This window comes from Podarcis liolepis (assembly GCF_965112155.1).
Source record: "Podarcis liolepis genome assembly, chromosome: 17".
Lineage (NCBI taxonomy): Eukaryota > Metazoa > Chordata > Lepidosauria > Squamata > Lacertidae > Podarcis > Podarcis liolepis.
Window position 1 is genome coordinate 35,183,400 of NC_139571.1, and position 27,712 is coordinate 35,211,111.

General features: G+C 44.9%; 1 protein-coding gene and 1 gene segment (V, D, J or C); both read right to left on the bottom strand.

The window, feature by feature from the left end:
* Positions 1-1,252: 1,252 nt before the first annotated feature.
* On the bottom strand, positions 1,253-9,083 carry LOC310696262 (trypsin-like; the record flags this gene model as incomplete). Its single annotated transcript, XM_083481585.1, has 5 exons — positions 1,253-1,402; positions 2,389-2,525; positions 4,420-4,676; positions 6,296-6,452; positions 9,044-9,083. The coding sequence occupies 5 exons, from the start codon at positions 9,081-9,083 to the stop codon at positions 1,253-1,255; spliced, it is 741 nt and encodes a 246-aa protein (XP_083337711.1).
* A 17-nt stretch (positions 9,084-9,100) lies between these two features.
* On the bottom strand, positions 9,101-10,608 carry LOC310696670 (T cell receptor beta variable 4-2-like). The segment is given in 3 exons: positions 10,353-10,608; positions 9,838-10,250; positions 9,101-9,109 (listed from the first exon to the last, which is right to left on the bottom strand).
* Between the last annotated feature and the right edge of the window lie 17,104 nt (positions 10,609-27,712).

The following is a 27,712-nucleotide window of genomic DNA, read 5'->3' on the forward strand; positions in this document are numbered from 1 at the left end:
CTGGTCAGCATAGAAATGGGGAAGCACCTAACTTTTGTAACAATATATTTAAACAGGAGGATTCTCGGTTTTATCCAGGAGGGCAATTCTTCATTATTCATTCATTAGACTCGTATTTCTTTCGGTACCTACATGCATTTTTGTTCTTTGGTTCTTGCTTCTGACTTTAGGGGTGGGTGGGAAAGTTGCTGTCGCCATGGGGGCAGTGATAGCAAAACTGATTTCAGTAGTTAACAGTTGTGGGGGCACTTTTTTGTGTTAGCTACTATCCCCCCCCCCCCGGAATGTCGTACAATTCATCATGGATAAATAAAACGACAGCCTCTAAGAGCATCAGCCCCCAAAGCCAGGTAAGCTTCACTGCCAACAAATGGGTACAAATGGGGCAAGAAATCTACACAACCATTCATTGCCCGATGCATTTATTTTGAAACTGAACCCCATTTGGTTCAATTCTCCATTCATTCCAAAATGAACTTACTTCCTTAATGGGTGGTATAATCAGTGCTTTCTTCTGGGGGTACGCAGGGTACGCATACCCCTAAACATTTTGTGAATCTAACGGGAGAATAAACTTTAAAAAGTATAAAAAATTAGTTTCTTCTCTAGCACGGTGAATCGTCAGTTCTGTTGCTACCCCTGATGGTAGCCTCATTTCTTGTCACAGTGTTTCCTGAGTCTCAGAAGGAAGCGAGCGTTTAATGTGTGAAGTAGGAATTAGAATCTAGCACGGTGATTGGTCAGTTTGGTTGTTACCACCTCCAATGGCAGCTTCCTTTCCTTTCCCAGTGTTTCCTGAGTCTCATATGAAAGTGAGTGTTTAATGTGTGAAGCAGTGTGGAATGTGGATGTGTGGTTTTTTACTGATGAAAGTTTGGCCTCATTGAGGGGCAGTATTTCAATATGAGTAATGCATGTTCTTTGTACTTTTGTCCATTTACTGTATTTATTTCCCTCATTTGAACTATAAAATGGTCATTTTCTTGAGTCAAAATGAGAGTACCCCTAAACATATTTTTTTAAAGAAAAATAGCACTGGATATAAAAGTCAGGAATACTGTGTGACAGGGATGTTTAACACGGATGCCCAGTATAAAAACTTCAAAGTATAGAGGGGGGGATTAGTTCACTTTTAGAACCCTGCTAACTCATGAAAGAAAAAGATGGCTGCATCACATGATATGACTTTATTTAGCACGGTGCTGAATTAAACAGAAGAAAAGGCAAATATCCAAAGACAGGGATGGATCTTTCAGTTGGCCGCAATTGTTTCTTGGATCCAGTCCACATAGTTACAGACCTTGGTGTATACGCCAGGAAAACCTTTCAGAGCACACCCTATGCCCCAAGACACAATTCCTTGGAGCTCCCCATTGCATACCATGGGTCCACCAGAATCCCCCTGTAAATAAAAGATTTGGGTAGTTAAGAAACTTTTTTCTTTAGTTGGGTACCAATTTATGCATCTGAAGCCTGATTATGGCATTCTAAAGGGGGAAACACACACACACACACACACACACACACACACACACACAATCCTCTGAAGGTCTTAAAGGGGTTTCATTTTCCCAATTACAGATAGGTAGCCGTGTTGGTCTGCCATAGTCAAAATAAAAAAATTCCTTCCAGTAGCACCTTAAAGACCAACTAAGTTAGTTCTTGGTATGAGCTTTCGTGTGCATGCACACTTCTTCAGATACACTGAAACAGAAGTTGCCAGATCCTTCTATATAGTGAGAAGGTGGGGAGGGGTATTACTCAGAAGGGTGGTGGGAATGGGGCTCATCTCAGCTATCTGCCAATCTCCCATTCCCACCACCCTTCTGAGTAATACCCCTCCCCACCTTCTCACTATATAGAAGGATCTGGCAACTTCTGTTTCAGTGTATCTGAAGAAGTGTGCATGCACACGAAAGCTCATACCAAGAACTAACTTAGTTGGTCTTTAAGGTGCTACTGGAAGGAATTTTTTTATTTTCATTTTCCCAACTTAGCACTGGAGATGGTTTGAACCCTTAGGCTCTACTCCACAACAAGCCAATATTTCCCAGTTTGGATTCAACCTGCCTTCTAGAATGTGTCCTATTTTTAATGTATGGAACATCATCTTCTATTTGTGCACAGCTGGTTTTCCCTGTCTAAGTGAAAAACCTTGCATTTATCCCTATTGGAATTCATTTTATTAGTTTGGTTCCCATCCTCCAATCTGTTAAGGTCATTTCGAATCCTGATTCTGTCATCTTGCGGCATTGGCTACCCCTCCCCCGGTTTGGTGTCATCTGCAAATGTGACCCAGACGGTTCTTCTAATTAAAGGCACAAGTGTAGCAGCAGCAGCAGCATTTGTGTCTGGGCAAAAGAAAAAAGGCACAGAAAAGCATCTCACGTCACAGGAATCTTTGCCGCCTTCCAGGTATCCTGCGCATATCATGTTTGGGGTGATTTGCCCCACCAGGGCATCCTTGCACTCGGTGTCACTTAGAACGGGAGCATCCAGGCACTGTAGAAGCTCTGGCAAGTTGACTGCCCCAAAATGGAGTGGGTGGGGAAAAAGGAATTAAGGAATGTTGTTATAAACCAAGAAATTAAGAGAGAAGCAAAAACTACCAAACCACAGCATGACCTGTGATATTGTATCGTGTTCCTGGGGCCATACCACTACAGTTTGCAAAGTTCAGGAATTACACCAGGAATTAAACCACCAAAAACTTGCCCTTTCTATGTTCCTACTTTGTAGTTTGCTATTTTCCTCATCCCTCCCTGCCCCGTTTTTCCTTTTGTGTTGTGTTGGTAAAATGGCAAACTTGCAAGCAGGAACTACCTTGTTTTAACTGATGGTACATAAGCCACCTTGGGGATGTGGGTGGCACTTTGGTCTAAACCACAGAGCCTAGGGCTTGCCGATTGGAAGGTCGGCAGTTCAAATCCCCATGACGGGGTGAGTTCCCGTTGCTCGGTCCCTGCTCCTGCCAACCTAGCAGTTTGAAAGCACGTCAAAGTGCAAGTAGATAAATAGGTACCGCTCTGGTGGGAAGGTAAACGGTGTTTCCGTGTACTGTTCTGGTTTCTCCAGAAGCGGCTTAGTCACACTGGCCACATGACCCAGAAAAACTGTCTGCGGACAAACGCCGGCTCCCTCGGCCTGTAAAGCAAGATGAGCACTGCAACCCCAGAGTCGTTCATGACTGGACTTAACTGTCAGGGGTCCTTTACCTTTAAGCCACCTTAGAAGCCCTTTTTTGACTAAACAGTGGGGGTAAAGGTAAAGGTACCCCTGCCCGTCAGGGCCAGTCGTGACCGAATCTAGGGTTGCGCACTCATCTCGCTCAAGAGGCCGGGAGCCGGCGCTGTCCGAAGACCCTTCCGAGTCACGTGGCCAGCGTGATGAAGCTGCATCTGGCGAGCCAGCACCAGCGCCGCACACGGAAACGCCGTTTACCTTCCTGCTAGAAAGCGGTCCCTAATTATCTACTTGCACTTAAGGGTGCTTTCAAACTGCTAGGTGGGCAGGAGCAGGGACCAAATGACGGGAGCTCACCCCGCCGCGAGGATTCGAACCACCGACCTTTCGATCAGCAAGTCCTAGGCTCTGTGGTTTAACCCACAGCACCACCCGCGTCCAGTGGGGGTACCAATGCGCTAAATAACAATCCCATAAGAAATGAGTTTCAGCTTAATCTCCCTAACGTGCCATATTTCAATATTCGGGCAGGTTTGTTTTGTACGGAGAAGCATCCAAACATGCCATTTCTCCATTTGAAATGGTACATGGGCTGTGGAACATCCAGGGAGGAAAAGGTTAAGCAGCCCCTACATGTGCTGCTATAAATTATTATTATTATTATTATTATTATTATTATTATTATTATTATTATTATCATCATCATCATATTCGCCGAAGAATTGATGCTTTTGAATTATGGTGCTGGAGGAGACTCTTGAGAGTCCCATGGACTGCAAGAAGATCAAACCTATCCATTCTTAAGGAAATCAGCCCTGAGTGCTCACTAGAAGGACAGATCCTGAAGCTGAGGCTCCAATACTTTGGCCACCTCATGAGAAGAGAAGACTCCCTGGAAAAGACCCTGAAGTTGGGAAAGATGGAGGGCACACGGAGAAGGGGATAACAGAGGACAAGATGGTTGGACAGTGTTCTGGAAGCTACCAGCATGAGTTTGACCAAACTGGGGGAGGCAGTGGAAGACAGGAGTGCCTGGTGTGCTCTGGTCCATGGGGTCACGAAGAGTCAGACACGACTAAACAACAACATTATTATTATTATTACTGCTACTACTACTAAAAGTGCTGAGAGGCTGCTAGATGCACCTCCATGGCAATGTCTAGTTTGGCCTTGAATTCCTGCAGAAAGAAAAGTTGCCCTGTGTGATTTGAATGCATGAAACATGCTTTAACTCACATCCATCACTGAGGGTGTTGCCCCATCCTGAGATCAGGCACTCGGTCCCAGCAGCCACACATTTCGAAGGCAAGGAAATGGCTCGGACGCGGGAGTTCAGGGTGGCAGGGGTAGCCAGCTTGATGAGCATAATGTCGTTGTCCGTGGTAACCGGGTCATACTTGGGATGGGGAATTTGTTTCTCAGCATCAATGAGCTCCTCTGACCCTTCCAGGACATTTATGTTGTATTCCCCAAGCCTCACCTGGATGCGGAAACTGAAATATTTGCAACACGTTACAGTGGTTATTATTAAGTGTATGTTACAGTGTGGAATTCTCAGCCCAAGTACAAAATGTTTAATCTAAATGAAGCTCTAAAATGTGATATGGTTGATTCACATAGAGCATGTACAGAAAAGTGCCAGAAAAACCACAGACAAAATGGAAAGCAGCAGAAGTCCCACTAAAGGAAGAATGGATACAAAAACTCATGGAATATGCAGGAATGGTGAAACTTACCAGAAGAATAAGAAATCCAGATAACAAACTTTTTATAAAAGAATGGAAATGGTTTATTGAATATTTACAGATAAATTGTGAACAGATAAGAACATTAGCAGGCTTATTGTAATAACCTGCAGTTTCACAAGAGTATATATTTACAGTAGATGATTAAATGAGCAAGTGAAATGAATTTGGATATCCAGAAGATTATTTTTTTAAAAAATTAAGGAACTGCAGAAAGACAGGGAAGGAAGTCAAGTTTTGAAATGTTAAATTGATTTGTAAAACTAATGGAATGTATAAACTTGAAACGTATAAAGAAAAACTTTAAAAAGGAAGAAAAAGAAAATCCACAGACAATCTTCCAGGTCATATTTAAGGCCAGGCAGTGATTAAAAAAGGAAGCTTAGGATTGTCAACAACTGTTTAGCAAATGGCAAGGGATATGTGTAGCAAAGCTTTGGAAAGACGCAAAAGTTCCTATGAGGAAATGCTGGTTGCCCAAACTGTGTGAACTCAACTTTAGGTTCATTCTTTGGTTATCATTATTTTCAAATGCATGGATAAGAGAAGGTATACGTTCATAACTCAATGGAAGTCTTTTATGTCATTTAGGGAAGTTTTTAATATTTGATGTTTTATTCTGTTTTTAATCTGTTGGGAACCGCCTTGGAGTGGCTGGGGAGGCCCAGCCGGATGGGCAGCGTATACATAATAAATTATTATTACTATTATTATTTCATGATTATGGGGCGCTGACTTGAAAGTTGCAAGCACACTTCCCCTCCCTCAGAGAAGCCATCACCACAAACATTTGACCCAAGGTTACTGTGCGGCTATGTGGAGAATTAGGGATCCGGGTGGTGCTGTGGGTTAAACCACAGAGCCTAGGATTTGCCGATCGGAAGGTCGGCGGTTCGAATCCCCGTGATGGGGTGAGCTCCCGTTGCTCAGTCCCTGCTCCTGCCAACCTAGCAGTTCGAAAGCACGTCAAAGTGCAAGTAGATAAGTAGGTACCACTCCAGCAGGAAGGTAAACGGCGTTTTCGTGCACTGCTCTGGTTCGCTAGAAGTGGCTTAGTCATGCTGGCCACATGACCCGGAAGCTGCACGCCGGCTCCCTCGGCCAATAAAGCGAGATGAGCGCTGCAACCCCAGAGTCGGCCACGACTGGACCTAATGGTCAGGGGTCCCTTTACCCTTTACCTTTATGTGGAGAATTGTTTTATTTGATCTGTCCTGAGTATCTGCAGCATGTAGGTGCCAAGGTACCTGTCTCCCTGGTGATGCCCTAGTCCCATCCAAACTTTGTTAGCTCTGAAAGAAGGTTCCGGGGAGAGGGAAACAGAGCCTAAGCAACACTGATGAAGGATTTGAATGTTCTTTACTCACGACTGGAAGCAGTGAGCAGCTGATACGACCCATTGACTGCTGATGAGAGAGCCCCCACAGAAGTGATATCCAGCATTCAGTGACACCTGGTAGGGGACCGAGAGCTCCTGGCAGGTGTAGCCTCCCACAATCTTGTCGTCATCAAAGGGGACAGCAGCTGTGACAGCCAAGGACAGTTGTCAACTAAGCAAAGTGACGATCACCCTGCTATGTTCTCCAGAAATGCATAATCTTACTGAACAGAAGCGCCTTGAATCAAGAAGATCCTTGTAATTTTTTTTGCCAATTCGCTGCACACAAAGAACGGCACCACATTTCTTATGGATAGGCCAAAGATTGGATTGCATGAATGCTTTAAATCAGGGGTAGTTTTTTGTGGTGCCCTCCAAATATTTCATTTCATTTCACTTTTAGTTTGTGTACTGCCTTTCTAGATTACTATACACAAGGCGTTTTACAATCTGAAGAAACAACAAAATAGACAGCAAAGATTGCACACGTAATAACAATCTGATCCAATACATTGATACCTTGGTACTCAAACAGCTCGTCTCCCAAACAAATTGGCTCCCAAACGCTGCAAACCTGGAAGTGAGTGTTCCGGTTTGCGAACGTTTTTTGGAAGCCGAATGTCCGACGCGGCTTCCAATTGAGTGCAGGAAGCTCCTGCAGCCAATCGGAAGCCGTGCCTTGGTTTTCAAACGGTTTCGGGAGTCAAACGGACTCCCAGAATGGATTAAGTTTGAGAACCAAGGTACCACTGTACAAAAAAGTCACAATAACTTTAAAATAAACAACCTATATCAAATAAAGCAATATTCAAACATCCATTAAAATATAATAGTCAACAGTAAAATTAAATACCAGCAAATAATAATTAAACATTTTACACTTATCAATTACAATCAAGAATTAATAAACTATAATCATAGACACAATGCATAAAAATTCCAGAAAGCATACGAAACCATGTAAAAAGATTCAACTGAGAAACAAGGACACACATAAAATTATTTTTTTAAGAATATCTCCTCTTCTCTCTTCTAAGCTGCTTCCGCTGTTCTCAAATTATGGTCTGGGAAAGTCTCCTGGGGCTGGAGGGTTGGGCAAAGCAGGTGGGAAAAGCCATTGCCTGATGGTCAGCAGAAAGTATCTTTCTCCATACTGGTGGACTACAGCTCTCAGAATCCCTGACTGTGGGTGATACTGGCTGGGGCTGATGGGAGTTGGAGTCCAACAACATTTTGAGGCCCCTGTATTGCCTAAACTTTTACAAGGCACCATCACTCCTGAAGCAACTGCGCCGTGCTAAAATCCACCTTGCTCTCTGTTTTCAGCTGCAGAGCAGAGGCTGCAACAAAACTTATGCACAGACAAATTATTTATCATTACATAAGGCTCTTCAGTGTATGAGTACTGAAGTTATTGCCACAGTTTTCTTTGAAACACTACCCTGTTGAAGGTTGGTTTGGCTAAGGCAGTGCCTTGCCAAATCATGCAGCGAACCAGGGAACGAGCAAGGTGGAGGTCTTTACAAAACAGTGGCAATATGGTGACTCTAGCTGCCTGTCGTAAATAGCTTTACTATGAATAGTGCTGGCCCAAGATATTCTGGCAGCTGAGGTGAACCACAAAATGGCTCCTCACCGCACCCTGGGCTATGGAAGAAGGGGTGAGTGAAGATCTACATCAGGAACAAAGGTTGGGGGCAAAAAATCTTCATTGGGAACAAGGGTGGGAGGAAACCAGCAGTGCCTCCTATTGCCAAAAGGCCTCTGCAGAGGTGGCATTGGGTATGGGGCTGCCGAGGAGGCAGCAGATGTGGCCTTCAAGGAGCAGGTCACACCCTGGAGACTAGGTCTGCTGCCTGAGGCAATTGCCTCACCTTGCTTCATGATTGGTCTGGCCCTGACCATGTAGACCTGTAAAGGTAAAAGGTAAAGGGACCCCTGACCACTGGGTCCAGTCATGACAGACTCTGGGGTTGCGGCGCTCATCTCGCTTTATTGGCCGAGGGAGCTGGCGTACAGGTTCCGGGTCATGTGGCCAGCATGACTAAGCCGCTTCCGGTGAACCAGAGCAGCATATGGAAACGCTGTTTACCTTCCCACTGGAGCTGTACCTATTTATCTACTTGCACTTTGACGTGCTTTCGAACTGCTAGGTTGGCAGGAGCAGGGACCGAGCAACGGGAGCTCACCCCGTCACGGGGATTCGAACCGCCGACCTTCTGATTGGCAAGTCCTAGGCTCTGTGGTTTAACCCACAGCGCCACCCGCGTCCCATATGAAGACCTGTATCTTAGTGCAAACAAACAAACAAACAAACAAACAAACAAACAAACAGACAGACAGACAGGCAGGCAGACAGGCAGACAGGCAGACCCAAGAATAGTCTAAAGCTGGGCCTTTTTTTCAGCCAGAAATCACCAGAACTCAGTTCCAGCACCTCTCAGATGCACGTCATTGCCATTCTAAGAAAACGAAGGAGAAGTTCATGGAGAGTTCTGGCACCTCTTTTGCTAGGAAAAAATGCACTGGGCTTAGGGCACTACAGACAGCTTGCTCCATGTGTTCATATGCTAGCCCTACCACTGCTCACAACTACGTTATCCCAGCAGGTTGACAAATATAACTTCTGGATGGCGTTTGCTGTCTCCAGTGGAGCCTATGATAGAAAATTCATTAATTTGTTTTAGTTGTCCTAAGTTCCAAGGAGAGAAAGATGAAGCAGCATCAAAGGACCCACCCGCTACTCCCAGACAGGTAAGGATCAAGAGGAACTTCATGGTGTCTCTGCCAATGATCACTCTACCTGCTCAGAGTAGAAAATTGGTGGAGGTTTCATGTCCTAAATAGCTGCTGGCAGGCTTTGTCTGGCTGAACGCCCACCTCCCGAGGTCATCACGGCAGCTTTTCACTTCCCAGGATCTCGGGATAATTTGAGCATTTTATCGTATGGAAAAGTGATAAAGACATGCTATTTCCAATAATAGAAAAGGCAAATGTTGCAGCCTGAGGCTGCCAGCTCAGCCAGCAAACCTGCCTGGCCCTGAACACTGTTTTATAATGTTTATAATGTCCCGAATCCCAACTCCTTAGAGGATTCTGGAGCACATGCTTTTCCTGAGAGTTTCCCATTGCCAGAAGCCTTGCAGAGGAACTGGAATCTCACATTGGTCCATACATGGTTGTTATGTACTGAGTTGAATAGGATCCAAAATGCAGCAGTCTGATTGGTCCTAGAACAATAGGATCCAAAATGCAGCCGTCTGATTGGTCTTAGAACAACAGGATTCAGAATGCAGCAGTCTGATTGGTCCTAGAACAATGCAGCAGTATGATTGGTTCGCAGGAGCCACCCAATCCATCTCCAGGTGGGAGTGACTTCACAACCTGATTGGCCTACAGGAGGATCCCAGAATTAGCCAATCACGTGCAGCCCATTGTGTAAATAATGTATATAAAGCAGATATTGTGGAGGAACTTCCACTCCTCCTCACCACTATGAGCTGAATAAAGAGCATGAAAACCACTCTCGACTCTTGAGTATATTTCATGGTAAATGGAATCGTACCACTCAAGCACAGTTGCCCACACAGGCAGAGTGATGAGGACACATAGAGGATTTTGTAGGAAGGAGAGGTTACTTTGAAATGCTGTGTCTCTGCTGCTTGCACAGAAATACACAGCTGAATCTTCCTGCTTTGCAGGGGAAATATTCAGGATCAAGCGATCTGTGCTGGGCATATCAGCTGTGAACCGGTCAGAAACATTGCCTGCAGGCTGTTGCTGGGCATAATAGTAGTGAAAGAGGAGCTGTAGACCTGGCTCAGCACCCTGGCGGTACCAGAACATGACGTTGTGCTGATATTTTTGTTCGCACTCGATCCGTGCAGTTTTGTCTTCCTGCAGCACCAGGCTCCATGGCTGGGTGATCTCACCATTTGAGAATCCTGAAAGAGAAAGAGGAAAGAGGAAATTTAAACCTGGGTCTCGGATTAGAATATTAAAAGCCGCCTGTAAAGCAGAGAAGAGGATTCTGACAAAGGACTTACCGAATTTTAAGAAGCACATAGCCACACACCAGATGATCCACATCTCTGAGCTCTTTGCAAGTGTCGAATGTGGCTTTTATGTGACTGTATTATATCGGCTTCCTTCCCCGGCACCAACAGTCTGGTTCTGTCTATATGAACACAACAAAGCTCTCTTAGTTCAGTAGTCCTCCCTGTGCAACCCAAACTGGGATCGTTAACATGTTTTGTGAGACTCTTAAATTTGTGCAGAGGTATCAAGATATTCCTCTCTCTCACACCCTCACCCAGTGATGACTAGCAGAGATGTTTAATCGCAGACTTCGGTCTAGAAATTTGGGTTGTCTCTGAGCAGCTGAAGGAAGCTCCACCTACAATATAGTATCACTCCATCTCAAAAAGGACGCTGTAGTCCAGGAAAGGGGAAACAAAAACAATCACCTTTCCTTTCAGGCTAGCCTAAAGCTATGTTTTCCCCAGCAGTGATGTATGGAAGTGAGAGCTGGACCATAAAGAAGGCTGATCGCCGAAGAATTGTTGTTTTTGAATTATGGTGCTGGAGGAGACTCTTGAGAGTCCCATGGACTGCAAGAAGATCCAACCTCTCCATTCTGAAGGAAATCAGCCCTGAGTGCTCACTGGAAGGACAGATCGTGAAGCTGAGGCTCCAATACTCTGGCCACCTCATGAGAAGAGAAGACTCCCTGGAAAAGACCCTGATGTTGGGAAAGATGGAGGGCACAAGGAGAAGGGGACGACAGAGGACAAGATGGTTGGACAGTGTTCTCAAAGCTACCAGCATGAGTTTGACTAAACTGCGGGAGGCAGTGGAAGACAAGAGTGCCTGGTGTGCTCTGGTCCAGGGGGTCACGAAGAGTCGAACACGACTAAACAATAACATGAGGGTTATTTGCATTTTATGTAATTGTTACAAGATAAGATATATAAGAATCATGTGGAGAGACAGAAATCCCTCTCTCCTCAACTCTAAAACTCAAGGGCCTGATGGGATGAATCGGCTGTAGATTTGGGTCAAAGAAAAGAAAATATTTCTATGCAAGATACGCAAATAACTGTCAGGATGCTGTCAGTGGCTCCCAGCTAGTTACCCAGGAAAGTATAAAGACAAGGGAAAGTTTATTACCGTCCTTTTTTATTTCAGTCTTTATAGAGAGAGGCTATAGAATCCAGCCTCTTGGATAATGGTGTTGTCCTGAGTGAATCTCCACCCCCTGTCTCTCCCACTTCCTCATTCATCATGCTCATCAACTCCTCTATGGGTGCTGCTATGTGCCCTCTGTCTTTGAGCTCTTTGCTCTCCTTCTTTTAAGGCTTGCCAGGTTCTGGGAGATGGGGGGTGGGTTGGTTGGTGTTAAGTTGTGGGTGAACATATCAGACGACACAGCAATTCTTCAAACAGCTCTTGTTTAGTCACAGGCCAGGACAGAACAGAACTGAAGGGCTCAGTCAGCCTGCTTATATAGAGCTCCAGTACCATGTTACTGTAACAACTTTCTAAAACTATCCAATCACTTAATGTCACTTTCGATCCTTCATCTGCATAACTATCTACAGTATCCATCCAATCACTGAACGTCACTTTCGATCCTTCATTTGCATAACTATCTACAGTATCCCCCTGCTGGCCCAGGGTGAGAACTTCAGTACATAACGGTTGGAATGCTTTCTAAAGACACCGTGTCAGCCAGCTTACTGGGAAATGATATATAATGAATTGAAAAAGATGTTTGAAAGAACGTATGTAAAAGAAACAGAAGTCCTGCTTTTGGGGATTATAGGGACAGAACTACCCAAACTGTATAGAAATATATTCATGTATTTAACTACAGCGGCAAGAATGTTACTTGCCCAAAAATGGAACGAAGAAGAAGTCCCAGCAAAAGGAGAATGGATACAAAAGCTTATGGAATATGCAGAAATGGCGAAACTTACCGGAAAAATAAGAAATCAAGATAACAAACTTTTTATAAAAGAATAGAAATGGTATATTGAATATTTACAAATAAATTGTAAACAGATAAGAACATTGGCAGGATTATTGTAATAACCTGCAGTGTTATAAGAGTATACATTTAAAGGAGATGAATAAATGAGCAAATTAATTTTGATATGCAGAAAATATTTAAAATAATTTTAAGGAACCGCAGAAAGAGGGGGAAGGAAGTCAAGTTTTGAAATGTTCAAATGATTGTAAAATTATTGAAATGTATGCAATTGAAAATCATAATTAATGCTGTTGGCCATAAGCCCATACCCTCCAACATTTCTCCGATGAAAATAGGGGCATCCTAAGGAAAAGTTAAGGGAGACGGGTGGCGCTGTGGGTTAAGCCACAGAGCCTAGGACTTGCCGATCAGAAGGTCGTCGGTTCGAATCCCCGCGACGGGGTGAGCTCCCGTTGCTCGGTCCCTGCTCCTGCCAACCTAGCAGTTCAAAAGCACATCAAAGTGCAAGTACACAAATAGGTACTGCTCCAGGGGGAAGGTAAACGGTATTTCTGTGCACTGCTCTGGTTCACCAGAAGCGGCTTAGTCATGCTGGCCACATGGCCTGGAAGCTGTACGCCGGCTCCCTCGGCCTATAGAGCTAGATGAGCGCCGCAACTCCAGAGTCGGTCACGACTGGACCTAATAGTCAGGGGTCCCTTTACCTTTACCTTAAGGAAAAGTGGGACATTTCGGGATCAAATCAGAAACAGGACAGCTTCTGTAAATTTAGGACTGTGCCTGGAAAATAGGCACATGTGGAGGGTCCATAAGCCCACAGTGGCAGATAGTGCTGCTGTTTCTCATTGTCTTATGAAACAGGACTCTGTAAGTGACTGGTGTGTGTGTGTGTGTGTGTGTGTGTGTGTGTGTGTGTGGGCAGGAAGGGGAGTGTTGGCAGAGCTGCAGTGTTTATGTGCAGCTGTGAGGCAGAAAGTTCTTGCTGTGCCTTTACTGGCTGCGCAAAAATACACGGCTGAATCTGTAGTTTGTTCTGGAGTGATGGACAGGGAAGCATGTGTCACATTTGTTGATTCTATACTGTATTTCTCCATATTTGGCTCCATAGACACAGATCCATGTACAGAGTAGCCAATAAGCTCCAGCCGCTTGTCTGCATGGTTGCTCTCCTGCCGATACCAAAGGATAGTTGTGTAGGTGCTGTCATTGTGGGAACACTCCATACTTGCTTTGGCCCCCTTCCGGGCAAATTTGAACTGTTCCTTCTGCGTCACAGTGACTCCACTGCAGAAACCTGTAAAAGACCTGAGAAGTGAACAAGGACCCCCCAAGAAGGAGAGCTCGCTCAGCTTTACATGTCACAGTTCGGTTTCCACAAGGAAGAAACTGCCCTTTCCCTCAACTAAATCCCACCTCATATTTGCACTGAGCGCTTGCATTCAGCAGAGAACGGCCTGTGGAATTTCAAAAGCAGGAGAGGATGAGTTGGCAGTGAATGGCCCGTCAGTTTATCTCAGTTCTTTCCCATCAGTTCCTTTATCCCCTTCTTTCCAGTCCTCAACCCATAGAATTGTAGAGTTGAAAGGGACCCTGCCCCCTGCAATGACCGAATCTTTAGCCCAACGTGGGGCTCGAACCTGCGACCTTGAGATTGAGAGTCTCGTGCTCTACAGGCTGCACTATCCCCATAATCTCCTCCTCCCCACTAGCATGCCATCCACCCTTGTGGTGCACTTTATGTTCCCCATAGGAATGAAGCACAGCCATTCTTTGGCCAGAAGAAAATTAAGGGATTCATATAGATCAGCCCAATTGCTGAGATCTTCAGTGGAGGTTAAGGTCTAGCAGTGTGGAGACCTGCGGAAATCCATCTTGCTGCAACGCAGAAAAGGACCTTCTCTCTGGTTTAAGGACCTACTTATCTAGGTAGGTCCTAATCTGTTACTAGGAGCATCAAGGACGCAAGATATGACAAGAACCAACTCTTAAGTAAATACATTCAGTGCTTTTTTTCTATATATAAAAAAATGTTTGGGGGTACTCTCATTTTCCTACTCATATTGAAATACTGCCCCTCAATGAGGCCGAACTTAGATTCACAAAATGTTTAGGGGCATGCGTACCCCCAGAAAAAAGCACTGAATACATTATACATATTCAAATATATTAAGAATGAAAGAAAGCAAGAGAAAGAGAGAACTATGGGACACCTCTACTGCCCAGGACCCCTTTAGATTTGCTGGGCTTCTGCCCCTCATTTCCCCATCCTGAATACCTGAAGGAGCGTCTCCACCCCTATTGTTCTGCCCGGACACTGAGGTCCAGCGCCGAGGGCCTTCTGGCGGTTCCCTCACTGCGACAAGCCAAGTTACAGGGAACCAGACAGAGGGCCTTCTCAGTAGTGGCACCTGCCCTGTGGAATGCCCTCCCACCAGATATCAAAGAGAAAAATAACTACCAAACTTTTAGAAGACATCTGAAGGCAGCCCTGTTTAGGGAAGCTTTTAATGTTTAATGGGTTATTGTATTTTAGTGTTTTTTTGGAAGCCGCCCAGAGTGGCTGGGGAAACCCAGCCAGATGGGCGGGGTATAAATAAATTATTATTATTATTATTATTATTATTATTATTATTATTATTATTATTATTATCCTGGCCCTCCTCCTTTCTCATTTCTCTGCCTGTTTCTTTTCTCTGTTGAAAATTCCATATTGCTTGCAGGGTGCTCTTTTTATCCCATTGCCGACTCTCTTGGTAGATCTCCCCTAAAGCGCCCCAGCCTGTGCAGCTGGGTTCTTCCTTTCTTTTACAGTTGTGGAAGCCCTTGGACAGGCCTATCCTGCCTGTGAGAGTGATTCTCCTACCTGCCAACAGCTGCAAGCCAACACCCAGCGCTTTCCACCACATGGTCTCTGCTGCAAGAGCAACGTGGAGCAAGGCAGCTGCTGCCTCTGAGCCTCGAAGAAGAGTTGAAGAGGAATGCACCTCTTGAGTGCACCTCACTGGTGGCAGGAACTGGTTCTGAGACCTTTCTGCCAAGGAGGTGGAGCAGCTGGGGACCTGCTGAAAAAGAGAAGCTCATCTCTCTGAAGATAGCATAATCTTAAACTGATAGGTCAATTCAGCGGTAAAAACAACAACCAGGCAGATAGTCAAATCTGAATGAATTAGTAGCTAGGGATGTCAGAGGAATCCACTATATATTTTCCTATATATGTAATAAACAAACTGAATTTCTTCCCCATTCCTAGGTATAACTTTTTAAAAAATGGTTTTCAATACGTTGAAGATTGTTTGGTGTAAAAACAAAAAAAGGGGGGGTAATCTCACATGTTTGGGGTCAGAAACAGTGCTGAACAGCTATCTTTTCCCTTTCCTGTGATGGAGTGTGTTATGTCAGGAGGCAAACAAGCAATTTCAAACCTAACATTAATGGAATAGTGGGTGTGCTGGGCAGGACACACACAAAAATGAAATATAAAACCCAAATTCCACAGTGTAAAGTGTTTTGTTTTAATTTGGCATCATCTAGATTTATAGACTGGGCATTAGAAAAATACTACCTTCTCTATTAATCCATTTATCTCTCCAGGTTTACCATACGTGTACAATAATTCAATGGAATGGTTGGCGCGTTTCCTAAAAACCATTACCTACCAGACTGAGGTTTTCAATATTGTCAGAGATGTATATTGATCACAAACTATTACACCTTGTATTTATTGCACGTAACCTCACTGTATCTATTTAGATCAGTCAAGTGTTTTACTTCTGGTGACAGTGCTGGGTTTTTAGGCACATTTCTTGACCACTGAGGAAGACCCTTGTGGGATGAAGCATGTCTGGTCTTCAACATTAATTTTATCATTGTTGATCCTGTGAGCTCAATGTTTCAGCATCAGGTTATTATATTGTTGCATGTATATAATGATGTCCTCTTGGAAATCTCATCTGTTCTTTACGTCTGGTTATATTATGGGGGGGGGGGTTGAAGTTATATAATTTTTAACAGCCACCCATAAATATTATTTTGCTCGCAATCAAATTTGTGGCTCTGCTGGGGCAGGAAACAGAGAGAGGACAAAGGCGGGGGTCCTGAGCTCCTATGCAGCAGCTGATTCTCCTCTGCCCATCACACCTTTAAGGCTTGTCGCCACCCCTATTGGCAAAACCTATTGGTGTTTGGCAACTTTCTGACTAGTTGCAGGACCTAGCAGAGTACACGCAGAATCCACGGAAGCAATTGGCAACTTGGCTGCAGACTGGATAGACGAAGCAGGAACCAGGAACTTGTAGTTAGGTGTTTATTATATACAGTGGACTATTTACAGGAACAGAACATGGATCTTTAGCTAGCTCTCTCTTACACGACTCACAACTCCTACACTGACACAGAACTCTGAACAATGAACTCCTGAACTAACACATTCCAGTTAGTAGGCCATTAATTATCACTCCCTTGAGAGAGCTTGACCAATCAGGGAGCGGTCTCCATGTCTCTGTTATGTCCAGGCATACTTACTCCTTCAGATTGCCTTCTGGCTGTCTGCCAAACCTTAATTGACTCTGTGTGAGTAGCTGCACGTACACAGTTTCCCAACAACCCCCCTCTTAGCAAGCCATGCTCAGTTCCTAATTTCAGAGCCCAGTTGGTCCAACATCAATTAAAACAATCGTCTGCTTTTGCAGCTGAGCGCTGGCCATTGTGGGGTTAAGAACCCTCTGCCACTAGCTAAGTCATCTTCGCTCTCCCCTCCATGCACATCAATGAAGCGAGGTTTTGGTAGGAAGAAGAGGTGACTTTGAAATGCTGTGTCTTTGCTGCTTGCACAGAAATACACGGCTGAATCCTCTGTTCTGGCTGGGGAAATGTTAAGGTGGCATTGCTTTGTTTCACGCTGCTCAGCTTGGAAACGCTCAGAAACGTTGCCTTGATGCTGTAGCTGGTTTAAATAGAAACTAAAGAGAAGCTGCAGACCCTGTCCTGGGTCTTGCCGGAACCAAAACATGTTGTTGTGGTCGGTAGTTTGTTCGCACTCCAGCCTGGCATTTCTGCCTTCCTGAAGCACCAGACTCCACTGCTGCCTGATCTCTGCATTGGACCATCCTGGGGGAGAGAGGGAGAGGGAAGCTTGTGAAGAAACCCTTTAAAACAATGTCTTAAATAAGAATCCTTGAGTGAAGGTCTTACCTACTTCCAAGAGGCAAGTGGCCACACACCAGATGATCCACATCTCTTCCCCTCTGAGCTGCGGCAAACGGTTGTGGGCAAACGTTTTAGAACAGCCGCAGCGTCTACTTCCTTCTCTTGACTCCAGTTTATGTCATCGCAAAGGCGGAGACAGCAATGACTGCCCAGGGCTGCAGTGCAATTCATTTTATGTCTATTTGAAAGTCCCACTGAGAGTGTTCACTGGGGTTTACTTTCATGCCATCTCCAATGCTTCGAATTATTCCATCCACGGTGTCTCTGAAATTTTTTTACACATCACCTTGCGAAGACAGGTGAACTAATGCCAGTGTACTGGAAGAAGCAAAGATCACCAGTGTCAAAGCAGTCATCAACTTCGTGGGACTGGTCATGTTGTGCGGATGCCTGATTATCGTCTTCCAAAGCAACTACTCTATTCTGAACTTAAAAATGGAAAGCGTAATGCTGGTGGTCAACAAAAGAGGTTTAAAGTCTCTCTCAAGGCAAATCTAAAAAAATGTAGTATAAACACCGACAACTGGGAAACACTGACCTGCCAGCGTTTCAACTGGAGAACAGCCTTTACCAAAGGTGTCATGGGTTTTGAAGACACTCAAACTCGGGATGAAAGGGAGAAACTTGCTAAGAGGAAGGCACGCTGGGCAAACCCTCACCATGATCAACTCCTGCCCGGAAACCTATGTCCCCACTGTGGAAGGACGCGTGGAACGAGAATTGGCCTCCACAGTCACTTACGGACTCACTGTTAAGACTGTGTCTATAGAAGACAATTTTACTCGGCTACAAGTGATTGCCAAAGAAGACTCTCATGCAGGTTTGTGGCTGCCTACTCACACTCACACACGGATCCTGGGAACTGTAGTTTATGCCCCACAGGGGTACAATTCTCCAGCACCCTCTACAAACTACAGTTCCCAGAATGTTTTGAATCTATGGTGTGCATAAAGCCTATATCAGATCACCTCATACTTTTGAATAATCAGCTCAACTTTAATTGATTCCATTTTATATGGCAGAGCCGAATTGCCCAGGGGCAAAAAGCAGTTCGTGCTCTTTTTTTTAGAAATCTGCCATTGTTGCTGCCAGGCACCGCTGCACAATCCAGGTAAGGGAGGCTGGGGCGGTGGTATAATTTTCTTTCAGCCTCTTGTACGCTGAAAGAAAATTATATGAAAATGATATACTGGTGGTATTTGACTCCTTGTAAGCTTGCAAAAATGTATAAGACAAGTGCAAATATCTGCTGGAAAGGTAAGCAAAAGGAAGGCACCTTCTATCATATGTGGTGGACCTGTAAGGTTCTAAAAGCATTCTGGGAAACGATATATAGTATTCCCTGCCAATCTGGCTGGGTTTCCCCAGACGCTCTTCGTGGCCCCCAAACAGAATATTAAAAACACAATAAAACATCAAACATTAACAACTTCCCTAAACAGGGTTGCCTTCAGATGTCTTCTAAAAGTCAGATAGTTGTTTATTTCCTTGACATCTGATGGGAGGGCGGTCCACAGGGCAGGCGCCACTACCAAGAAAGCCCTCTGCCTGGTTCTCTGTAACCTCACTTCTTGCAGTGAGGTTAAATTAATTCAAAGCGGGCAGACAGGGCAGAGGTTAAGCACTTCCTCTCTCATCCACTGATTTGTCTATACAAATACTGCCCCAATTCCCAGCATGAGTGTTATGAGAAAAACACAAGATCGTGTCTGTCTCGTTCTACCCTCAGACGCTCATACATATGAAATGTTTTTGCAGGTGGGAAGCATTACTTTGAACTGCTGTGTCAAGGCTGGTTGCACAGAAATAGATGGCTGAATCCTCTTGTTTCACAGAGGAAATCTTCAGCTGAAGGCGCTGAGTCTCAGGCTGCTTGGCTGCGAACCGTTCAGGAAGACTGCTGTTCTCCATAAGTTCTCGATACTGGAAAAAATAGAGAAACTGCAGACCTCGATTTGCACCCTGCCGGTACCAGAACATATAGTTGTGAGACTCCGTTTGATTGCATTCCAGCTGAGCAGTGTCCCCGTCTCTCAGCACTAAACCCGGTGTTTGGTCGATGCGAGCATTTGAGCTTCCTAGAAGAGAGAAAACTAAGTGTTATAACATTGGGGGTGAGGGTTTAAACCAGTGTTTTCCAAACTTGGGTCTTGAGCTGTTTGGGGACTACAGCATCCCTAGCTAGCAGGACCAGTGGTCAGGGATGATGGGAATTGTAGTCCAAAAACAGCCAAAGACCCAAGTTTGGGAAACCCTGGTTTAAACCAATGTCGCAGATGAGCTTTATATAAAAAGGGTTCGATGAAGGCTTTACCTATTTCCAAAAGCCAAACGCTCAGAAGGCACCAGCTAATCCACATTTCTTCTCTAACGCAGCCACTAGACTTTTGGCAAGTTTCATGTGGCTGTGATACTCTACGCTTCCTTCTGTGGTTCCGTCACACTGGCTCCCCTCCTGACATCACAAAGTCAAGGTAAGCAGATACTGCTGGCTTTGCTGCTCTAGTTTAGGGGCACGAAATCTGTGGGCTGTGAACTGTTGCTGGACTCCCATCAATGCTTGGCAGGGGGTTGGACTCGATGGCCCTTGTGGTCTTTTCCAACTCTATGATTCTATGATTCTATGAATAGCCCTACTGCCTGGGGCTGATTGGAGTTGAAGTGCAACAACAAAAGTCCCCTTCCTTGTATACAATGCAATAAACCAACAAACATTTTAACCCGACGCATCAATGTGCTCCAATTTTAATTGGTGGGACTGAGAGTTTAGGGCATGCTTGTTTGTGTCCAGAGGATATTCGCAACACAATCCTGTTTATGCCCTGGAAGCAGCTCACACTGCTAGGTTTGATAACAGCATTTTTATATTTATTGTCCAATTTTCCTGCTTTTTTAGTATGCTTTCCACAATTAAATTCTTCTCTTTTTTGCCCAGGAATATTCTATTACATGGCAAGCCACAAATGTTTATATCACTTGTTATATCCTGGCAGGGATGTAACTCTGTGTAGACAAAGAGAGAGTTGATTAGGCAATCTCAGTGCTGTTTTTCTAAAAAAAGAGGTGCTGGAACTCACCTTGAACACCTCCCTTGTTCTCTTATAATGGCAATGGCGCCACTTGAGAGGTGCTGGAACTGAGTTCCGGAGAGTTCCGGCTGAAAAAAAGCCCTGGGCAATCTGATGGTATCAAAGTATCTCCACCTAAGGTAAAGGTTAAGGGACTCCTGACCATTAGGTCCAGTCGTGGATGACTCTGGGGTTGCGGCGCTCATCTCACTTTATTGGCCGAGGGAGCCGGCGTACAGCTTCCGGGTCATGTGGCCAGCATGACTAAGCCACTTCTGGCGAACCAGAGCAGTGCACGGAAATGCTGTTTACCTTCCTGCCAGAGTGGTACCTATTTATCTACTTGCACTTTGACGTGCTTTTGAACTGCTAGGTTGGCAGGAGCAGGGACCGAGCAACGGGAGCTCACCCAGTCACGGGGATTTGAACCGCCGACCTTCTGATCGGCAAGCCCTAGGCTCTGTGGTTTAACCCACAGCTCCACCCGCGTCCCTACATATCTCTAAATATACATACCACCTACATATCTCTAAATATGTGAGAGAAACTGAATGCCAGTGTGAATCTTAGTTACTTGCTAATTTTCCCCCTTAAAAGTCACCTCCCAGCTGGATCAGAATAAGGCTCCCATGGTTGTGTTCTGAAAACTATGGCAGCCTTCTCAGAATGCTTCCAGAGCATATGTGGAGGGCCCTTTCCTTGTGAAAGGAACTAATTTCTGCTTTCTTTTTAAATGAAGCTGTAAAGTACCCTTTGCCAAACAATTGCACTGGCTGGGGCTGATGGGAGTCCAAAACATTTTGCCCGGTTAGCAAAACTGATTAAAAGGAATAGTTGCCTCAAAGCATCATCCTATAAAATATATTTTACACACTTATTTAACTTCTAGACCACCCTTCATCCGAAGATCACAGGGCGGCTTACAACATAAAAACACAAAAAACCATACTGTAATAACAAATGAAAACAATAACCCCCACACTCAATTTAAAAGGCCATAGATCAGCACAATCAGACACCTTCATCTTCCCCAGATGCAACAAAACATGTCTCTCCCCTAATTGGTCTCTACGGCAGGCGCTGTAACTCGCCAATGGTTTGACTTCACCCCCCAACGGCACATTCTTCCATTGTCACCCTAGACAAAAGGATGCCTGCCAACCAACCAACCAACCAACCAACCAACCAACCAGAGATTGTCTAATTAGCCAAGGGCCTGAGATATTTATTGTTTTATTTAAAACAGAAGAAGAGAAATGCATCACCGGCAACTCAAGGGTTCAGCAGCCCTCGATGGACCCTGTGATGTAATTCTTAAATGATAAGGGACGGATTGGTGGCCCTCCATCAAACTACAGCCCCCAGCCAACATGGTCATTATTCAGAGATGATGGGAACTGTAACAACATCAAGGTGACCCTGGCGCAGGGTCTGCGGTGATGAATGCAGTTCCTCTCCCATCAGTCAGAGTGAAACGGTGGCAGCACACATTACGCCGGGTGGAATTCCCCAGTCAGAGCAAAACTCCTTTCAAACAGCAGCCCACCCCTTCTAAGGCCTAGTTCTCAAAGACAACAGGTGTCACGTTGCTAAACACAGCCAGGGCAGGCAGTTATTGCACACTGCAGGAAGAGCTCCCGACTACTGTGTATCTGCTGCTAGCACAGAAATACACGGCTGTATCGCTTGCTTCGACCGAGGAGATGTTCAAGCAAAGGACTTTATTGTCCAGCCGACGAGCCGTCAGTCTGTCCGACTTGATCTCGTTGGTCTCCACAGCATTTTCAATGGAGTAATAGAGAAGCTGAAGGCCCATTCCCTGGGGCTGTTGCTTGTACCAATACATGTTATCGTGTCCGTAGGTTTGACTGCATTCCAGCTGGGCTATTCCGCCCTCCTTCACCATCAAACTTGGTGCCTGGTGGATCTCTTTGCCTGCAAGCCCTTGGGGGGAGAAAAAGATGCACTCAAAGAAATTGCTCGGATAATCGTATTCATTTTTCTATTTCTACACGTATCTGTGCTACAAACGTACACTGGTCGCATGATTTGTATGCCACACTAAGTGTCCTGGGACTTGCCCCCCCCCCCAGCATCTGGCTGATGACCCTCTGTGACTGCTAGCTCCTCCATCCCTCACAGAACTGGGAGGTGGGCAGTATGAAGCTGGTTTGCCTGTACAGTGGTACCTCAGGTTACATACACTTCAGGTTACAGACCCTTCAGGTTACAGACTCCGCTAACCCAGAAATAGTACCTCGGGGTAAGAACTTTACCTCAGGATGAGAACAGAAATCCCCCGGCGGCACCAGGAGGCCCCATTAGCTAAAGTGGTGCTTCAGGTTAAGGACAGTTTCAGGTTAAGTACGGACCTCCGGAACGAATTAAGTACTTAACCTGAGGTACCACTGTAGTCAGAGATGCCGTCTATTAAATCTATGCAACTGTTTCAGAAATGGAGCACAGTGTTGGCTTATTAGATTAACATTCACAGAACTGATGAAAGCAATCCTCTATAGAGAACTCAGCAGTAGTCAGGGAAATAGCCAAACATTGCCCTTCAGCTTCTGGGGTGGCCACTTCTTGCCAGGACACCAGGAAGCTGGTTAAATCTCCTAGTGGAGCAGAATACCTCTGACTTTCCCCTCCCCAGCCCTTTTCTGCCCTGTCATCTGTGGCACCACCCCTACCAGGTAGGCCACTCACCTGCCGTCCTGTTGGCATGGCAGGTGAGAGAGGGTCAGCAGAGGCCTTGAGAGAAAATGAGTGGCAGAAATAGTTGTCAGTATTACTATTGTTATTAAGTTACAGTGGTACCTCGGGTTAAGTACTTAATACGTTCCAGAGGTCCGTCCTTAACCTAAAACTGTTCTTAACCTGAAGCACCACTTTAGCTAATGGGGCCTCCTGCTGCCGCCGCGCCGCCAGAGCACGATTTCTGTTCTCATCCTGAAGCAAAGTTCTTAACCTGAAGCACTATTTCTGGGTTAGCGGAGTCTGTAACCTGAAGCGTCTGTAACCTGAAGCGTCTGTAACCCGAGGTAACACTGTAATAATATTATTATATATTATTTATGTACTGCCCTTCATCCATGGGTCACAGGGTGGTTTACAACATAGAAACCCACAATAACAACAGAAACCCATAACAACAACAACAACAACAACACACACACAAACACACACAGCATTAAAGACCTCCTGCTAGTGTCTGGCACAGTCTTCCCCAACCTGGTGCCCTCCAGTTGTTTCGGACTACAAATCCTATCATAAAATTGTTGGTTTGGAAGAGACCAGGAGGGTCATCTCGTCCAATTCCCCTGCGATGCAGGAATCCTTGGCCCAACGTGGGGCTTGAACCCACAATCCTGAGATTAAGAGTCTCATGCTCTGCTGACTGAGCTTTCTGAAGTGCCATCAGTCATGCTAGCCAGGATTGATAGGAGTTGTAATCCAGCAATAATACATGGATGCCACCAGGTTGACGAAGCAAGTCCACAGCAAGAGGTGCCCCAGAAGCTTCGATTCTCCAACTTGCCCTCCTTGTTCTTTGCTCCTCGGTTTGTATCAACCTGAGGTAAATTGTAAGAACATTTAAATTCCAACAGAATATTTTAGGGTTTCTTGACTGGTCGTTTCCTCCCAGCTACGAACGCACCTGCAGCCAAGAGAGAAACAGCCACACACCACACGGTCTGGACCTTCATCTCGGAGCGTTTGCTGTTTCTCAACCATCTCCTTGCAGAAATACGGTGTAGGCTCAACCGCTCCCCCTTGAGGATGGAAGACTCCCTTGAATGGCCAAGTTCGAACGGAGAAACACACATTTAAATTGATTTCCTGCATTTCATAAAACTTATAACACTGCTGGATTTTTTTTTAAAAAAGGAAAACAACAACAACATGAAAAGCGGTTTACAAAAATGCATTGCACCCCTCATTAAAAAGATATATTGAAAACACGGACGCAGAGCATTTTTTAAAGCTGACCCAGAGATGGTAGGGGAACAATTAGGATCAGAGACATCATGCTTCCCTCCCTAAGATGGGCAGAAGCTTTCTGGGCTTTGAGAAGGAGGCACCGGACTTTAATACTTTAAGGTTCTAAACTAAAGAAGAATGGCAACTTAAGCTGTCAGAATATGTGCAGCTTGCAGACTTAGCATATAGAATAAGAGAACATACGTTTAGAGAAGATTGGAAAACCTTTATTGAATACATGGTGGGGAATTGTGTACACTTGAAAACGTTGGCAGCATTAAGATAAATTCAACAGTGTAAATAAGTTTTGATGGATGCAATAACGGAATACTGAATGGTTTAGTTTTTGTAAAATATGCAGGGATTTATGATATGCAAAATGAACTATGGAAATAGAAGAGGGGAAGTCATTGAAATTTTAAGGATGTTTAAATGAGTATTTTAAATTGTAAAACAGAAAAATGTAATAAAAATTATATATATAATACTTTCAGGCTCCAATTTACTGGGAACCAGTGCTCCCCCCCCCCGGGGGTACTCAAGGGTACGCAGTAGCGGCACATCTTTTTGTTCCTAAAAAGTGTGGTACTTACTGTAACAACTTCATGGTGAGCACCTCTTTTTCTAGAAAAAAAGCAGTGGCGGGAACATTTAGGGGACTAGCCCTGTCCCCCTAGTCCAGTGACTGCTTGCTACTGAGCAGAACATACAACTATCTGACTTTTGGAAGACATCTGAAGGCAGCCCTGTTTAGGGAAGTTTTTAATGTTTGGTGTTTTATTGTATTTTTAATACAATAATATTAATACAATGGAACATTGTATTAATAATTTAATACAATGGAACACTGTCACAAGAGACTAGGGCCCTGCAGGACTTGACATCTTTCCACAGGGCCTGCAAGACAGAGCTGTTCCACCAGGCCTTTGGCCAGGGCACAGCCTGACTCCCTCCTTCGGCAACCTTCGCGGAGCTCTGGCCCAATGCTTGCCATTGGTTTGATTTGAATTAATTAATTTTATAATGAATGATTTTAGAGTGTTGTGTTGTGTTGTACTGTTATACTGTTTTATTGTTGTTAGCCGTCCTGAGCCCGGCTTCAGCTGGCTGGGGAGGGCGGGATATAAATAAATTTATTATTATTATTATTATTATTATTATTATTATTATTATTATTATTATTATTTTGTTGGAAGCTGCCCAGAGTGGTTGGGGAAACCCAACCAGATGGGTGGGGTATGTATGTATGTATGTATGTATGTATGTATGTATGTATGTTTGGTTTCTGGGGAGCTAACCTGGCTCTCCCTCTTCGGCTTGTCTGGGACAAGGTTCTGTCATCACGCTTCAAGTTAAGCAACTTCTCAAAAGCAATTTGGGGGACATACAACTGAAGTTCTGAGTGAACTGTGGTTAGAGAACACTGGGTGATCATTGCAGACATGCCATCAGCAACGGCAGCGGCAGCTGTTTCCTGCCCTCCTCCGAACACGAAGGTGACTGGTTATAGTTTGCGTGTGTTTGTGGCCTAGGTGGGAGTTTGGGCAGAGCTGCGATGTTCATGTGCAGCTGCGAGGCAGAGAACTCTCGCTGTGCATTTACTAGCTGCACAGAAATACACTGCTGTGTCTGCAACTTGTCCCAGAGGGATGGACAAGGAGGCACGAGTCACTTCTGGTCTGTCTATGCTGTATTGGGTCATCTCCATCTCTGGGTCATTCCCATGTATAGAGAATCCAATGAGTTGCAGCTGCTTCTGCACACTGTTGCTCTTCTGCTGGTACCAAAAAACATATAAGTAGGACGAGTCATCATGCTTGCAGTCTATGCTTGTTTTGCTCCCTTCCCGGATGATTTGGAAGCGATCCTCCTGTATCACGTTGATCCCACTGCAGAGACCTGCAAAACACCAGAGAGACGAAGAAGGGCCCATAATAACAGAGAGCGCATGTCCCAGTTCGGCTCCACATTTCCCCCCTTGCTTTGTTGTTGTTTTCTTCTTCGTTCTTTAGTTCCGTCCAACTTTTGTGCTAGCTACTTGCTTAAACTTCATCAGAAAAAGGTTGTGGTGAAGGTTCCATCCCATAATCCCAGCTCTTCCCAGTCCACTCCCTTACCCCTTTCTTGCTAGTTCTCCTACGCACTCCCTCCTCAATATTTCCCACTCCACTTTTCACTGCTGAGCTTCTCTTCTTCAGGAAAGACACAGAGTGAACCTAGAGACCAGATTGGTGGTGAACTCCCTTTCCCTGGTACCCTGGCCATTAGGAATCAAGCCTTCACTAGGCTCTTCTATGTCTGAACTACGAACCTCCTCTTCTCCCAAGGCAGATAACTTATTTTTTGTGCTTCTCCTTCTCATTTATCAAATCTCTCCCAGTATTCTCTCTCCTCCTAATTTCTCTTCCCCATCGCAATTTCCATATTGCTTGTAGGATGCATTTTTTTCTATCTCATTGCTAACCACCTTGGCAGATCTCTCCTGAAAGGACTACCCTGTGCAGCTGGTTTCTTTTCAGCCTGCCTTTTGCAAATATGGAGGCCCTTAGATACATCCTGCCTGTGAGAGAGAGATCCCTACCTGTCAACAGCTGCAGGCCAACAGAGACACCCAGCACCGACCACCACATGGTGTCTGTTGCAAGAGAAATGCAGAGCAAGACATCTGTTGCCTCCTCAGTGCTGGAGTGGAGTTCCATTAAAGAAGAGGCTCACTTGAGCACCTCATTGGCTCTGATTCTGAGACCGTCCAGCCAATGGGGTGAAGCAGCTGGGGACCGACAGAGAAAGAGGAGCTCATCTCTCTGCTAGGGGCATATAATCTCAAACTGATGTTAGCTGACACCTGAATGAGTTAGCAATCCTATATTTTTTGAAAAAGTGTTTATTATTAAAATAATTCAGCATTAATACACACTTATTGCGAATATACAAGCATACAAACATACATTTCATGCAATCCTTAAAAATGTTCAAACATACCTACACTCAATCCCACAGATAATTCCCTTTTCCCATCACCACCCACCACCCCTCACCCCACCTTTGTGTTAGACTTCCAATCTACTCAATTGCAATTTCTTTCCACTTCTGTTACTTTCTTTCACACACCTTTAACCTAATTTCATGCTTCTTTTTCTATTACACATTGTTATCCATC